General features: G+C 41.7%; 1 protein-coding gene across 2 annotated transcripts in view; it reads right to left on the bottom strand.

The window, feature by feature from the left end:
* dapk2b (death-associated protein kinase 2b) overlaps positions 1-18,140 on the bottom strand; it is a 138,791-nt gene that overhangs the window by 72,325 nt on the left and 48,326 nt on the right. For both annotated transcript variants that reach the window (XM_067973324.1, XM_067973323.1), the window contains exon 3: positions 1,307-1,528. In XM_067973324.1, the coding sequence (XP_067829425.1) occupies positions 1,307-1,528 (222 nt within the window). The remainder of the gene's footprint in view (positions 1-1,306; positions 1,529-18,140) is intronic.

Genomic DNA, 18,140 nt, shown 5'->3' on the forward strand with positions numbered 1-18,140 from the left:
ACGCGAAAAAACGCTCCCTGATTTTGCTCCTGAACAGCCTAGCTCTAATTTTAAGATTATGTCCCCTTGTTCTTGATTCCCCCACCAGAGGAAATCCCTATCAACCCTATCAAATCCTTTTAACATCTTAAACACCTCGATATTTATTATTATTGATGGCTGGATGGGGCAAAGTATACAAGGGTCCAAGGCTAAGAAACAGAGTGCAGTATGAGCCAAGGTAATGGGAGGCAGTACGGATGGGGCTATGGCTACAGCAAGAGTCCTGCTGAAAAAGTGAACATTTAAGCATAATATATAGATTTGTTTAGTTGAGGCAGTAAAAATTATTTAGCGGGCTTTGATTGCTCTGGTTTTGCTCCGTATTATTGGTAACTGTTGCAGACAGCTGATCTTTGATTGGAAGTTTTTTTGAAATTGCTTATAAGTTTCAATTCTTACTTGTTACATCTTCATTGGTATGTTGCTATTTTATGAACATGTGCTGTATCAATTGCAGGAAATTTACATTTGGGATAGCGTAGAACAGAGGAAGAATGACGTTACAACAACAACAAATTGCGTTTATATAGCGCCTTTAACATAGAAAAAATGTCCTAACATGATTAACGAGAGGCCTAATCAGACAAAAGTGGGAGAGATTAGGAGATGGCCAAAAATTTGGTCAAAGAGGTGGGGGCTTTAAGGTGCGTTTTAAAGGAAGAGAAGGAGGTAGCGAGATGTAGGGGCTTAGGGAGGGAATTCCAGAGCATGAGGCCTAGACAGACAGGGTGAATATATAATCATCAAGGCCACCAATTCACAATTTAAGAAAAAAAAGATAAAAATAACAATTTGAACCTGAAAATACTCCCATAATTGTGAAATAAATTTGATTTCACTTTTTAAAATCACCATAAACAAATATTCCTTGTTACATAATATATCAGCATATCCCTCTACTCCCCGAGAGCAATGCCATAGGAGATCTGCTAGTTTAGAGAGCGAGAGACAGACAGACAGACAGACAGACAAAGGGACAGAGCAAGAGAGAGAGAGATAGAGAGAAAAAGGACAGGCAGGGGGAGAGAGACAGAGAGATCAATGCTAAATGTTTTAATTATTGTGAATATCTTTAAATTAGAGACAAATGCCATTACGTTTATTTGATGCTGGGCTGATCCCTGCTGCTCATTAGCAATGACAGAAATAATTCGACATTAAGGAAGTTCCATTTCAGCAACTCATTGTTCAGAATAGTAAATACTATCCTTCCTGTTCTGATTTTCTTTATCCCACTAACAGAAAAGGAAATCCTTTTACTCACAGTTCCAGAATGAGGACAACATCTGTTTTATTCTCATACACATCGTGTAAGGTGATAATATTCGGGTGCTGGACTTGTTGTAGGATGTTCACCTCCCGTTCAATTTCCTCACGTCGCACTCCCCTCCGGCTGGCTCGAACTTGCCGCTTCTTAATAAACTTTGCTGCATATTCAATCCCAGCGTTTTTCTCACAGCATTTCTTCACTATGGCAAACTGGCCACTATGGTGTCAGAAAAGTAAAGGAAATATAATTAGAAACAGAAACGTGATCTGCTGATAGCTTTAGGTGTCAGAAATAGAACAGAAACTATTTAATATATTACATCTGCATGTATACAAATGTCAGCTTGGCTCAGTGGTAGCAGTCTAGAGTCAGAAGGTTGCGAGTTCAAGTCCCACTCCAGGACTTGAGCACAAAATTGAGTCTGGCACTTCAGCGGGAGTGCTGCATTGGTGGAAATGTCATTTTTCAGATGAGATGTTAAACCAAATGTTAAGAGCAGGAAGTTGCCCTGGTGTCCCAGCCAACATTCTCCCCATAACCACACCAACACCATAAAATAGATTGAACATGGGAATTGCTAGATGAAAATCACCAAGGTCCATCTAGTTCGCCTTCTACCATCCTGGTAGTCGCATGATACAACGATAATGGAGTTGTTGACTAATCTCTATCAATTAGTCTACAACAGACCCAGACATGACATGAGGAAACTCCCAGTGATGGAGAGTTTTGGGAATCATATGTCCAAAGTCATCCGTTCCTCCCGAGCTTGCTACACTTACCACATGTCATGTCTCAAATTACTCATATACTGTATCCCAAAATACTATTTGACTTGGGGGTGTGGCTGCTGTGTTTTCTTAACTATATAAATGCAAGTTCTTTCTTATACACACAGTTTACCATTGTTCCAATGCACCAAAGTGCCATTTTTAAAAATCATTGGAGTACATTTTCCTTATGGGATGATCCATTACAAAAAGATAATCACCCAGGAAGATACTGAAATGGATAGAAAGACTCCATTGCTAAAACAAATGCAATTTTTAAAGGGGTACAGATTGTGTGAATCTCTCAACAGAATTCAAACATTGATGTCGACTGTGCATGATAATCGGGCGATTGGCACAACACATACATTGATGCACTGTTGCTGAAATAAACATTACAATCTCACTCCTGCCCTCCATCCTATCACAGACCTCTCCCTGTGGATCCATATCCTGCCCTACTTCTGTACTTGCCTAAAAGCTGTTCATCTCCAACATCTCCCAGTTCTGATGAAAGGTCATTGACCTGAAACCTTAACTCGGTTTCTCTCTGCCTGACCTGCTGAGTGTTTCCAGCATTTCCTGTTTTTATTACAGTTTTAAAGAAGTTTGTTTCAGAAACGCCAAGGTACTGTAATTTACCCTCATTTTGGAGAATTGGAAAAGTTGACTAACATCATTGTTTGAGACAAAGAAAATGCTGAAAAGTTACACAATTCTGCAATGAAATAATTTAAAGCACTGATTTCTGGCAATGTCTTGTAAACAACCCAAGTGAGAGTACAGTAGAGTTAAATGTTCTTTAATTCTCCACACCCGGTCCCTTGTCCCACAGCAGTTCAAGCCAATGGTGTCATTCAGTGATTGATCAACAACACTGCTTGTATTGGTAGGAGACCAAAAGATTCAGTTTACCTCCCTATTAATCTATCAAGGAACGAATGTCCTGTGAGAACTGATGAAACTGGTTATATTTAAAAGCTATTCTTACATTTGTTATTGAATTACTAAGAGAAAACAAATTCCATCTGCATTCCATATCGAGGTTTTGTACCGTACACAAATGGAGTAACTAAAGTAGCAAAGCATCGGAGTCACACACCATCAGGAAATAACGCAGTCCCAAAAGGAGCTTTGTATGTGATTAATGGCCTGCAGTTTGATGGAGTACACTTAGAATCATAGAAAGGTTACAGCATGGAAGGAGGCCATTTGGCCCATCGATTCCATGCCGGCTCAATGCAAGAGCAATCCAGCTAGTCCCATTCCCCACCCTATCCCTGTAGCCCTGCAAATTTTTTCCTTTCAAGTACTTATTCCGTTCCCTTTTGAAAGCCATGGTTGAATCTGCCTCTACCACTCCCTCTGGCAGTGCATTCCAGATCATAACCACTCGCTGTGTAAAAAAGTTTTTCCTCATGTCACCTTTGGTTCTTTTGCCAATCACCTTAAATCTATGTCCTCTGGTCCTTGACCCTTCCGCCAATGGGAACAGTTTCTCTCTATCTATTCTATCTATAGACCCTTCATGATTTTAAATACCTCTATCAAATCTCCTCTCAACCTTCTTTTCTCCAAGGAGAACAACCCCAGCTTCTCCAGTCTATCCATGTAACTAAAGTCCCTCATCCTTGGAATCATTCTAGTAAATCTCTTCTGCACCCTCTCTAAGGCCTTCACATCTTTCCTAAAGTGCGGTGCCCAGAACTGGACACAATACTCCAATTGTGGTCAAGTCAGTGTTTTATAAAGGTTTAACATAACTTCCTTGCTTTTGTACTCTACGCCTCTATTTATAAAGCCCAGGATCCCGTATGCTTTTTTAACCGGTTTCTCAACCTGCCCTGCCACCTTCAACGATTCATGCACATATACCTCCAGATCTCTCTGTTCCTGTATCCCTTTTAGAGTTGTGCCCTTTAGTTTATATTGCCTCTCCTTGTTCTTCCTACTGAAATGTATCACTTTGCATTTTTCTGCATTAAATTTCATCTGCCACGTGTCTGCCCATTTCACCAGCCTGTCTATATCCTCTTGAAGTCTATCACTATCCTCCTCACTGTTCACTACACTTCCAAGTTTTGTGTCATCTGCAAATTTGGAAATTGTGCCCTGTACACCCAAGTCCAAGTCATTAATATGTATCAAGAAAACAGTGGGCCCAGCACCTACCCCTGGGGAACACCACTGTACACCTCCCACCAGTCCGAAAAACTACCGTTCACCACTACTCTGTTTCCTGTCCCTTAGCCAACTCTGTATCCATGTTGCTACTGCCCCCTTTATTCCATGGGCTGCAATCTTGATGATAAGCCTACCATGCGGCACTTTATCAAACGCCTTTTGAAAGTCAATATACACATCAACGACATTGCCCTCATCTACCCTCTGTTACCTCATCAAAAAACTCCATCTGGTTAGTTAAACGTAATTTGCCTTTAGCAAATCCGTGCTGGCTTTCCCTAATCAATCCACACTCGTCCAAGTGACTGTTAATTCTGTCCCGGATTGTCATTTCTAAAAGTTTCCCCACCACCGAAATTAAGCTGACTGGCCTATAGTTGCTGGGTTTATCCTTACAACCTTTTTTGAACAAGGGTGTAACATTTGCAATTCTCCAGTCCTCTGGCACCACCCCCGTATCTAAACATGCTTGGAAGATTATGGCCAGTACCTCTGCAATTTCCACCCTTACTTCCCTCAGCAACCTAGGATGCATCCCATCCGGACCGGGTGATTTATCTATTTAAGTACAGCTAGCCTTAGTACCTCCTCTATCAATTTTTAGCCCATTCAGTATCTCAACTATATCTTCCTTTACTGATGCTCTGGCAGCATCTTCTTCCTTGGTAAAGACAGATGCAAAGTACTCATTTAGTACCTTGGCTATACCCTCTGCCTCCATGATTAGATATCCTTTTTGGTCCCTGATCGGCCCCACCCCTCCTCTTACTGCTCATTTACATGCCTGTAGAAGACTTTTGGATTCCCTTTTATATTCCCTTTTATATTGGCCGCCAGTCTATTCTCATACTCTCTCTTTGCCCCTCTTATTTTCTTTTTCACTTCTCCTCTGAACTTTCTATATTTTGCCTGGTTCTCACTTGTGTTATCAACCTGACATCTGTCATACGTCCCTTTTTTCTGCTTCATCTTACTTTCCATCTCTTGTCATCCAGGGAGCTCTGGCTTTAGTTGCCCTACCTTTCCCCCTCGTGGGAATGTACCTAGACTGTACCCGAACCAGCTCCTCCTTAAAGGCCGCCCACTCTTCAATTACAGTTTTGCCTGCCAATCTTTGATTCCAATTTACCCGGGCCAGATCTATTCTCATCCCATTGAAATTGAGTATTTTTACTTTAGAGTGGTCCGTGTCATTTTCCATAGCTATTCTAAACCTTATGATATTATGATCGCTGCTCCCTAAATGCTCCCCCACTGACACTTGCTCCACTTGGCCCACCTCATTCCCTAGAACCAAGTCCAGCAATGCCTCCTTCCTTGTTGGGCCTGGACAAGAAAGTTATCCTGAACACATTTCAAAAATTCCTCCCCCTCTGTGCCCCTTATACTATTGTTATCCCAGTCTATATTAGGGTAGTTGAAGTCCCCTGTTATCACTACTCTTATAGCCTTTGCACTTCTCTGCAATTTCCCTGCAAATTTGCTCCTCTATATCCTTCCCACTAGTTGGTAGCCTGTAGAATACACCCAGTAGTGCAATGGCACCTCTATTGTTTCTTAACTTTATAACCAAATAGATTCCGTCCTTGGTCCCTCCAGGACATCCTTTCTCTCCAGCACTGCACTTCACACTCTGGTCTTAAGTATACTACTAACTACGACTAAATCGCCGTCCGTCAGCCCAGCAGCGATGATGGGGATCAACGAATTTACTCCACTGTTGTCGGTTCTGAACTAGCCTGGCCTCTTCAGTCATTTGTATACCTTTCTGTGACAAGTCACTCTTGACATTGTCTATTCAGCGCTTCCTTGGCTTCTTGTTCCATGTGTGCAGGGCTATGAAAGGTATTCTAGCTGTTTCCATCCTTGAAACGTGCCCAAACCATTGCAGTTGTCTTTCTTGCATCTTCTGTATCATTCTGCGTTGTTTCTTGTCCGAGCCATGTTCTTATATCATTCTTGATTCTTTGCACCCTGGATACTCCCAGTATTCCTCTCAACCAACTCATCTCCGCTGTAAGTATCTTTTACTCGTCATCTTTTCTCAGGTTCCAACACTCAGATCGCATAATGATATGGGGATAACCATCGCTTCATAAACTCTTATCTTTGTTTTTAATCTAAATATCTTATCACAAACTCTCTAGGTACCAATAGATACTCAAAAGAAAGTGCACAGCAGTTTTCTGTAGCCTGAAAAAAAGGTTGTAAAAGTGAACAGGTACGCAATCACCTGAAATCGTTAATGCTTTTAGGACTAAGTATTGTGAGACCCCCCCCCTCCGCCCCCAACTTTTCTCCCTTTTTCCATCCCCTTCTCCTGAAAATGACTCCTGTCCATTCACAATTCCATGGGAGCCAGCATCTTCACAGCAGCTCTTCCAAGTGGCTACTCTGCAAGTGTGAACCTCGATGGTGAATATTGCCGGGCTATTTAACCCATCCTCATCTGTGACTATACTTTTCCCCTGCCCCATAAGAAATAATAATTTTTCATGGGATCTTTAATCTAAATGAATACATACACATACCCAACTATATTTCATGTAGAAGACAGATGGTTCATTCATTATTTTTCAATTCTTTTTTAAAAAAAGATGTTTGCTCCCAAACTTCCTCCATTTCTAGAAATCTATTTTTAAAAAAAATTAATTTCTGTTCTTACCGTGGACAGAAGTTAAAAATAAAGTCTAATCGTTACGTTGGCTGTTCACGGCTGAGAATAGCCAATCGGGGAAATAGTTCAAAGTGACTTGACTCTGAATAATGCAGCTGTGTCTCTAATTTTGGTAATACTCTGAATTCTTCCCATGTGTTAAGCTCATTAGTATCTGGTTAATTTAACACTATAGCTGAGGGAAACTGTAATGAATTCCTCATGAATGAGCTTAACAAGCAAAAATAATCATCATTCTCTCTTATACTAATGTTTACATATCCATTTTCAGAGGCGTGAAAATCCTTAGATCAGTACTAACCAAGTAGTCTCAAGGTAACAAATCAGTGTTGAATGAATAGTCCGTTAGTGTAACCTTGAAAGAAAGCACTGCTTTCCGCTAAAATTAGCCTCTAAATGTCCACACATGTTCTTATTCAGGAAGGGGGACTCTGGCCCACTATCCGCACCCCCCCCCCCCCACTCCTAGCCCAGGGGCAGCAGAGGAGGCTGAGGGGTGATTTAATTCAGGTGTACAAAATTATGAAGGGCCTAGATAGAGTGGATAGGAAGGACCTACTTCCCTTAGCAGAGAGGTCAATAACCAGGGGGCATAGATTTAAAGTGATTGGTAGAAGGATTAGAGCGGAAATGAGGAAATTCTTTTTCACCCAGAGGGTGGTGGGGGTCTCGAACTCACTGCCTGAAAGGATGGGAGAGGCAGAAACATTTAAAAAGTACCTGGATGTGCACCTGAAGTGCGGTGACCTACAAGGCTACGGACCAAGTGCTGGAAAGTGGGATTAAACTGGGTGGCTCATTTTCGGCCAGCATGGACATGATGGGCCGAATGGCCTCCTTCTGTGCCGTAAATTTTCTATGATTCCAGTACGGTTAACTGGATTGGGTCACAACCACCGTGGCTGAAAGCAATTAGCCCGGCAGAGGCCAGGAGTAGAATCGGGGCTCTTCCTGGTTTATACAGCTCACTAATCAGGGAGCGGTGTAAAATATATTTAAAAGCTAAAAGCATTTTTGCTGCCAGAACACCTCTCTGAATTTTGAACAACTTCTAGTCCTGGATGAAATGTTCAAAATAAATAGCTTTCTTACTTCAACCTAATTTCTATTTGTTATTTTGAAAATAGATTGTATATTATGTGTCCCATGATAAATATACTTTTTTAAAAGTATGCATTTTAGACCATAAAAGATAGGAGCAGGAGTAGGCCATTCGGCCCTTCGAGCCTGCTCCGCCATTTAATGAGATCATGGCTGATCTGATTTTTTACCTCAACTCCACTTTCCTGCCCTTTCCCCTTGCTGATCAAAAATTTGTCTAACTCAGCCTTGAATGTATTCAATGACTCAGCCTCCACAGCTTTTTGGGGTAAAGAATTCCAAAGATTCACGACCCTCTGGGAGAAGAAATTCCTCCTTATTTCCATCTTAAACGGGCGACCCCTTATTCTGAGACAATGCCCCCTAGTTTTAGATTCCTCCATGAGGGGTAACATCCTCTCAGCATCTACCCTATCGAGTCTCCTCAGAATCTTGTATGTTTCAATAAGATCTCCTCTCATTCTTCTAAACTCCAATGAGTATAGACCCAACCCGTTCAATCTTTTCTCTCATTTCTTAAATGAAAGGTTATGTCACTTCATAGTAAAACCTATTGGTCTTTTAGCCTCCTCTTAGATTTTTTCAAAAAATATGAACATAATACATTTATACACTTTAGACACAATATACACTTCTACACTTTGCATCTACAGTTCAGATTTTTCACATTTGGCTTTTGCGTTTCAACCACCAGGCTAAAGAGTCACATGATCTGACCAGAAGAATGCAGAAGCTGGTTTCCAAACTGTTGAAATCAGTTTCATTGAACAAAGATCTAGAGGAATTGTTCCTGCTCACAGTAAAGAAATATTTTTAAAAGAACAGTACTAAGGTATCCGGTAATCTGCTATTGCAATTCATATAGATCGCAAAACCCATTGGAAAAATGGGAATGAACTCCTAACTTGCAAAGTAAAGTCCAATAAGCTTAACCAAGTCAGGATTTCTACAATTCAAAAAATGTTGTTACAAAAACACTCCTTTTGATTTCAGTAAGATAAATTAGTATTCATTGTCTTTTGTAGCCATCAACTCCTGCTTTGCAGCAGGTAATTGGTTGCCAGAGTAACTGAGTTTTGATTCAGGAATCAATTAGATTTTAAAAAAATGATCTAGTCCCACTGCTTCTCTCACAATCAGTAACCTCTATGTTATGGCTCAGTTCAAAGGGTCTCTCATTTTCCCCTATTGCACTGGGGCAAAATGTAGGTCCAGTGAACACACTTATTTTACTCCCTGGGCAAAATTTTAAAAAGGTTCACTTGCCCCTCATGTAGACACATGGGAGCAGGCAGTGATGACAAAACACAGGTCAGGGGCAAACTGGAACCCTTAATCTCCTGCCTGATAGTCACATTTACTTCAATAAACCTGTGAAGAATAAAGAGGTGGCTGGGATTGAGCTACAAGGCTGGAATACAAACATGGCATTTTAAAGACCTTACAAACAAACAAACAGTCAGAATAAAAAGTTCTGAGTTCACATGGTCATCGAATCCCCAACACTGATTATACTGGAAAGCACGGAGCAAGAAAAGGCCATTCTGGCATCATGCCCGTCCCTTCACAGGCTGTGTACAATCACCCCAGAGGCTGCACCCCTTCCTTTTAACCTTTGGCTAGTCTACAAAGTCTCTCCCCGCCTCAAAAAAAATCAAGCAAAGCTTATCCAAATTTACATTCCACATCCTTAATGCTGCCTTCCTGGATATTACAGTTCTGTAGCCCATCAGCTCATTAATCACCATATTTCACGTCAGAATTCAATCATCTCTTATCCCGATACTCAAAGCGTAGAATTTACAGCACAGAAACAGGCCATTCGACCCAACTGGTCCATGCTTCACACGAGCTTCCTCCCTCCCTACTTCATCTAACCCTATTTGCATAATCTTCTATTCCTTTCTCCCTCTCTGCATATCTTTCTCCCTCATGTACTTATCTAGCCTCCCCTTAAATGCATCAGTGCTATTTGCCTCAACTATTCCATGTGGTAGCAAGTTCCACATTCTCACCACTCTCTGGGTAAAGAAGTTTCTCCTGAATTCCCTATTGGATTTATTGGTGACTATCTGATATTTATGACCCCTAGTTCTGGTCTCCCCCACAAGTGGAACCATCTCTACATCTACCCTGTCAATCCCTTTATAATGTTAAAGACCTCTATTAGGTCACCCCACAGCCTTCTCTTTTCTACAGACTCAACATTTCTTCATTTGCCATTTTCTTAGTTCATTACAGCCTTGAGGTTATGATGTGGGAATATTAATGTGCATAAGAAATTACTCCATTTACTGTTTTAACCACGGCTTTAACTCATTTAAAACAAATGGGTCAATACAGCTTTGAAAATAGCAGACAATGGATCTATATGGATGCATTAAGCATTCATACAAAAATATTATCAGCATATTCTCAAGGTCTATATTTCCTGATATGAGCAACATTATTGAGGTTCTTGTGCTACTGCCAACCTTTACATGTTGCATTTTTTTTTTTAAGAAGGGTTAAGAGCAGCTTTAAATGTGACCATAAAAGATAATTGCTAGTTTTAAACACTAATAGTTAAACCCAACCTAGGGTTGCTGTGTTAACTATTAACTTAACTATATTACCATCATGGAACACAGCAAGAAAGAATTCATGGACCCAAAGTTCTGCAGCACTTCTACAGAGTGACAAGATAGGGAACTACATGTGTGATTGACGTATGAATGCCTGATGCATTTAAGGGGAAGCTACATAAATACATGAGGGAGATTTGCTGATAGGGTCAGATGAAGTAGGGTGGGAGGAGACTCGGATGCAGCATAAACACCAGCATAGACCAGTTGGGCTCAATGGCCTGTACATTCTATGTAATTGCCCACTCCTCAGCATATCCCTATGGACAAGTAACAAGCAACTACTTTTCCCCACAGGTGAGGGAGGGAAACTCTTGGAGCAGTTTTCATTTAAGGGGGAGTAACCCCCAGGCTCACTTGGGCATCACCCGAGTACAGCAACATTTGTGAAGGCTCAATTAAGAGGTTTCTCTGCCGCCTGTTCAATGAATGGGGCATAGTGTGAGGAGATTCATTTGGGGAAAGGGAGAAAATAACTATAAAAAGTGTTAGCCTCACATGCAGGAATTATTTATAACCCAAACGATCTACTGGATACAATTTGCCAGTCAACAACAAACAGGGGGAAAATAATCAGTGCAAGTATTTTTGTGGTAGGATTTGATTGTACACTTTATCTAAAAAAAAACTCTTTGTGCAGTTAGACATTTTTACAAGCAGAAGGCAGCATGTCAGCCTACACACCAGACCCCACGCATGTAAATGTTGTAAAAAAAAAAGGTTCCCGACACATTTTTGAAATCCAAAAGAGTTTTTGTTTAGCTGCCGAGTTTAAAACCAACACTACTCCTTTGCCAAGTTAGCTGCCCACACGTTAGATATATCCAAAAGTGAAAATTAGGTTTGCAACCGGGTTTCTTCCAGTTGGGTTTGTGCTTCCAGAATTCTTTACTCGTTTCTCTACAAAGTGTCAGCTTTGGTTCAGTAGCTGCACTCTCTCCTCCAAATCAGATGGTTCTCCAGAAACTTGAACACATTAGGGGTGGATTTTCATCATCGCCGCAAAAATCTATGTGGCATTTACCAATACCATTATTCAAGAAGGGGAGTAGGGAAAAACCGGGGAACTACAGGCCAGTGAGCCTAACATCAGTGGTAGGAAAATTATTGGAAAAAATTCTGAAGGACAAAATTAGTCTCCACTTGGAGAAGCAAGGATTAATCAGGGATAGTCAACATGGCTTTGTCAAGGGAAGATCATGTCTGACTAATTTGATTGAATTTTTTGAGGGGGTGACTCGGCGTGTGGATGAGGGTAACGCAGTGGATGTGGTATACATGGATTTCAGTAAGGCCTTCGATAAAGTCCCCCACAGGAGACTGGTCAAGAAGGTACGAGCCCATGGAATCCAGGGTGCCTTGGCACTTTGGATACAAAACTGGCTTAGTGGCAGAAGGCAGAGGGTGATGGTCGAAGGTTGTTTTTGTGACTGGAAGCCTGTGGCCAGTGGGGTACCACAGGGATCGGTGCTGGGTCCCTTGCTGTTTGTGGTCTACATTAATGACTTGGATATGAATGTAAAAGGTATGATCAGTAAGTTCGCTGATGATACAAAGATTGGTAGGGTGGTAAATAGCGAGGAGGATAGCCTCAGTCTGCAGGACGATATAGATGGGTTGGTCAGATGGGCGGAACAGTGGCAAATGGAATTTAACCCGGAAAAGTGCGAGGTGATGCACTTTGGAGGGACTAACAAGGCAAGGGAATACACAATGAATGGGAGGACCCTAGGCAAGACAGAGGGTCAGAGGGATCTTGGTGTGCAAGTTCACAGATCCCTGAAGGCGGCGGAACAGGTAGATAAGGTGGTAAAGAAGGCATATGGGATACTTGCCTTTATTAGCCGAGGCATAGAATATAAGAGCAAGGAGGTTATGATGGAGCTGTATAAAACACTGGTTAGGCCACAGCTGGAGTACTGTGTGCAGTTCTGGTCGCCACACTACAGGAAGGATGTGATCGCTTTGGAGAGGGTGCAGAGGAGATTCACCAGGATGTTACCAGGGCTGGAGCGCTTCAGCTATGAAGAGAGACTGGGAAGATTGGGTTTGTTTTCCTTGGAGCAGAGGAGGCTGAGGGGGGACATGATTGAGGTGTACAAAATTATGAGGGGCACAGATAGGATGGATACTAAGGAGCTTTTTCCCTTCGTTGAGGGTTCTATAACAAGGGGACATAGATTCAAGGTAAAAGGCGGGAGGTTTAGAGGGGATATGAGAAAGAACTTTTTCACCCAGAGGGTGGTTGGAGTCTGGAACTCACTGCCTGAAAGGGTTGTGGAGGCAGGAACACTCACAACATTCAAGAAGCATTTGGATGAGCACTTGAAATGCCATAGCATACAAGGCTACGGACCAAATGCTGGAATATGGGATTAGAGTAGACAGGGCTGATGGCCGGCGCGGACACGATGGGCCGAAGGGCCTCTATCCGTGCTGTATAACTCTATGACTCTATGACTAAAAACTGGATACTTTCTCTTCCAACTAATCAGCCAGTTAAACTTAAAACTATTAATGATGCTTTGTTTTTATCTACTGCACGTGACTTCGACCGCTACCTTCATGTAGGAGGCTGACACTCCAGTGAAGCACTGAGGGAGAGCTGCACTGTCACAGGTGCCGTTTTTCAGATGAGATGTTAAATCGAAGCCCCATCTGCCCTCTCGGATGGATGTAAAAGATCCCACTGCACTATTCAAAGAGCAGGGGAGATCCTGGTGTCCTGGCCAACATTTAACCGTCAACCAACATCACGGAAAACAGATTATCTGGTCATTTACCGCATTACCGTTTGTGGGACCTTGCTGTGAGCAAATTGGCTGCCATATTTCCCTACATTACAACAGTGACTACACTTCAAAAGCACTGTGAAATGCTTTGCGATGTCCCGAGATGGTGAAACGCTCTGTATAATTGAAAGTTCTTTCTTTCAAAGTGCCCGGCAGAAAGTGGTTAGGTCATATCATTATGATGGCTTCACGGATATCTGACTATCTGCTTCACTTGTAGAAAAGTGGAGAATGTTGTTAATGTAGCAGTGCTGCCCGCGAAAAAGTGCTGCTGGCAGGAAATTTTTGTTGCCAGAGACAGTATCTGGAGATAAGTGCAGCCCTTGATCAAACCTCAATGCCGGCCTTCTGCCAATCCCTCCATTACAAGCTAATAGCCAGCTCCTCATGGCAGTTTCAGACTCAAATAGATACAAAATATTTACAGCTGACAAGCTACCGATATGGAGTGGGAGTGGATGGATGTAACTTGGCCGGTGCCATTACAATCCTTATCATTTTTTTCAGGCAATAATGACACACATAAAATACACCGACACTGAAATGAATGAACTTGCTGCTAACCTGTTACATACAGAAATCAATTAACCCACAGCTGACATATCAGCGCCAATACCATTAATTCAGTGTCAGTTAGTAATATAGGTCATTAGTGTCTGAAAAAAAAGCAAACTGAAGATTACAATGCCCCTGCAGTTTATGTTCGTGCACTCCATATTCAACAATCAGTGCACTGCTCGGCTGTAAGAACATCACATTTATTGGAGTGTATGTGCTGTCCCTGAGAGTTAGCGGAGGGCAGTGATTGGTGGCCAAGCTAATGAAGGGAGGGAATGGAGTTATATCCCCACCCTCACCATCCCAAACACGGTTTAGAACAGTGTTGTACTGACACTGCCACAAGTTCTGCATCCTTTCGCACATTCACATCAGGGCTCACCGAGCAGTCTGAAGAGAACGCTGCACTTTGTCGAATCAATGGCCCAGAATTTGCTGGAGCAGGGCATCTCGCAGCATGCCAAGTTTGTTAGATTTTTTTTCCCCCTCACCCTTCAGCTTGAAAGATTTTTGTGCCGCAAATTTCTGGAAGTGCGAGCTGATAACGGCCCAGCGAGGGCAACAGTGAGACTCCTCAGTTTCAATTGTTCCCTTTCTGGGCTGGAGTGGTTGAATGGCATTGCAGGAACAGTAAACACCAGCCCTAACTTTCTGTCGCAAATGCTGCAAGTTTTTGAAACTCATGGGGAGGTTGACAGTGAGTTCCAATTATCGCGAGGCTAACGTCAGTGCAAATTATCCAGCAATTTGTGGCGATTCGCAACTCATGCCGTATCTCCTCCTCGCCACAAATTGCTGGTTTTTTTTTAAAACGCACTAGTAACAGCAAAATGTGGGCCAACACCATTTCTGTTACTTGCCTCTCGGTTGGAAGGAATCAACAGAGTTGCACTGCGGATGGATTATGAGGCCATTTAGAATTGCGAACTGACTTGCTCATCAGTTTACACATTGTATAATATATAAAGAAAGTTTTACTATGAGGAAAATGTGCATCCTCGCATTTTCAAAATTAACAGGTCTTCCAAAGCAAGGAACGGCTCACCAGCTGCATTACCTACAACATGGCAGTCAAGGCACACTTTAATCATCTCAAACAATAAACCCGATTGTAGCCCAACATGGAAACCCAGCTTGCTTCAGAGAAGTGAAAGAAAGCAGGTTTACTCTTGATTGTCCGTCATATAGCTACCATTGCCAAAAAAACAAAAAAGGACAATGAGGTCACTCAAATAATCAGAAACCAATTGTTATCTCAAGCAATATAATAGTTTTGCGGTGAAGCTTTGAAAGTATACATGCGATGACAAATTTCTAAATGTGTGTATCTATAAGACAATTCTAAACTACACTGTGTGGCATTTACCAATATTTACTACAAAAACAAGACACTTTTTCCCTGATCATCCAGTTAAATTTAAAAGTGCAATTAATAATGCTTTATTTTGATCAATTCCTCATGACTTTGACCACTACCTTAGTATAGGATTTGGAAGTCTGGGAGGTAAAATATTCCAGTGTAACAAAGGAGCCTATTGGTGACGCTCATTTATGTGGTTATCCCCCAACATCAACATGTATCAGATGTTGAAGTCAAGAGACAAGTCTGGAATGCTACATACATCCTGAGAAACACACACATCTTTTTCCAAGTCTCAACTGCCAAGCTTCTTCCTGCAGTCATAGGAAAGATGAGAGTGCATGAAGGGGGACGAGAGGGCACGAGAAGCTCGAGGATAAGAGAGGCGGGCACTTGTTATGAATTGGTCGTTTGTTTTGTGGCATTGTGGGACCCAATGCCAGTCTACTGGTTCAAACAAAATAGAGAATGTGTGGGATGGGGCATAGGAGTCTGGGCTGTAGGCATCTTGGCTGCTGCTGTAAGTGCTATTCTGTTAATAGCTGATATGAGTGACAATTCTGTTGGACTAGTCCTGTCAACATTTTTTTCCTCCCTCTTGAGATTAAGTACTTGGCTGTCGTGAAGTACTCTATCTAGCTAAACGTGCTTAAGGACTTCAGGGGAGCTTTAATGTCAGTGAAGAGAATTTTAATACCCTGTCTTTAGAGCTTTTAGGCAAGCAGAATGCAGTACAAGCTCACACCAATTTAACACCAACCATTTTGAATTTGTCGTCATATGATCTGGCCTTTTCAAGATCATTTAGATCAGGAGTGCCCAAGCCTTTTATCTTTGTGCACTGCTGAGGTGCACATCATGTTTTGAATAATTCAGACATCTCAAATTGCGGACACCAACGGATCTGGAGCATCATGATTTAGAATTCATCCATCAAACGAGGCAACACAGTGCTAAGAACAATCTTTTCCAAACCCTCACGAAATTCAAATGGGACAAATGTGTCAGAAATATAAACGCAAACAGAACTGAATTCCCTGGACTTCATGGACTGGATTTGGAGGGGGTGGGGGGGGGGTTCAGGGGCCGTACTTGGCACATGGGCTGAGGTTTGGAGATATAACCATACCCAACACCCAATCACTGAATCAGAGGACAATGGAGAGAATCTTTTACCGATAAAGTAACTGGACAGGAAAAAATGTCCTCCCCTCACTAGTTCCTGATTCACTCAAAATCCCTAAAGATAGGATCAGTCTTCACAGCAGCCTTGTTAGGTATGTGAACTAGAGAAGATGATTTCTGCAAGGCAGCCAGAAGCTATAAAGGAACTTACACCATCATGCTGGCAGCTATTTGATTATATAGAGTGCAGAGAAAAACATTGGTGCTCAATAACTTTCAAACAACAGAGCAGACAACTGTGGAATTTGCTGCCCCAGGAAGCTGTGGAAGCTACATCATTAGATAAATTTAAAACAGAAATAGACAGTTTCCTAGAAGTAAAGGGAATTAGGGGTTATGGGGAGCGGGCAGGAAATTGGACATGAAGCTGAGTTCGGATCGGTCAATGCCCTGTGGGTGGCGGAGAGGGCCCAGGGGCTATGTGGCCGGGTCCTGCTCCGACTTCTTGTGTTCTTTAGATTTGTGGTTGGGATCAGATCAGCCATGATCTTATTGAATGGTGGAGCAGGCTCGAGGGGCCGATTGGCCTACTCCTGCTCCAATTTCTTATGTTCTTATGTTCTTATAACTGCATTATGTAGTCCCATTCAGCAGCTGTGAGTTCTCAGAACCATTCAGCACAGGAGGCCATTCTGCCCATCGTGCCTATGCCCATGTACAGTTCAAAGTGTTTTGAAAAGCATGTGTAACACTTGGCTCTTCACATTTAGATGCTGCCTGACTTGCTGAGTATTTCCAGCATTTTCTGTTTTTATTTGTAAAACTTGGCTGTTTTATACTGCTATTGCTATACAAATCCTCTTAAAATAGTAAATAAATTCTCATTTGTGTTTTTGTGAACACTTCAAGCACTCACTAACAACTACTCATTAATATTTAAAAAGCTGTAATATCCCAACAATAAAAATTCTAAAATCAAACTTGGCAATGCTAGTAACAGGTTTAAATGAGCCTCATACTGATAAAAGCATTGTAACTAACAATGAAGCAGCTGTAAATGGATGTAGAAAAAAGGTCTCCTATCGTCATAAGTAAATATATAACATTGCAATAAATCTGAAATTAATTAATGAATTCATACAAATATGTTAATGTCTTACATTTCTAACCTTCTGCCCCTCGATTATTTTGGGGTTTGTATCTTAGGACACTCTCATGAGAGTCCCAACTCCCAAACCTTCAAGAGGGTCTAACGTGCAAGTTTTCGGTAAAGCACCAGTGTAACCGAACAGCTAACCCCGTTTAGTGGTTGCTATTAGATACTGGATTGTCTTTTCCCTCCATCAGATTCCACTTCTAGTCTTTGAGAGTGGTGCAGCAAATATGGAGTGAAGTGAATTTATTATACAAATAACAAAAGGAAATCATTTAAGAGTGATATAATCATTAGATAAAAGACATTCTACTGCCAATATATATTTGGAGTATGTAAAATAATAAGATTGCAACTCTAAGAACCAATCTTCAATAACGACTTGCATTTATATAGAGCCTTAAACGTAGTAAAACGTCCCAAGACGCTTCACAGGAGCATAATCAGACAAAAATTGACACCGTACCAAAGGAGACATTAGGAT

Source organism: Heptranchias perlo, chromosome 38, assembly GCF_035084215.1.
Source record: "Heptranchias perlo isolate sHepPer1 chromosome 38, sHepPer1.hap1, whole genome shotgun sequence".
NCBI lineage: Eukaryota > Metazoa > Chordata > Chondrichthyes > Hexanchiformes > Hexanchidae > Heptranchias > Heptranchias perlo.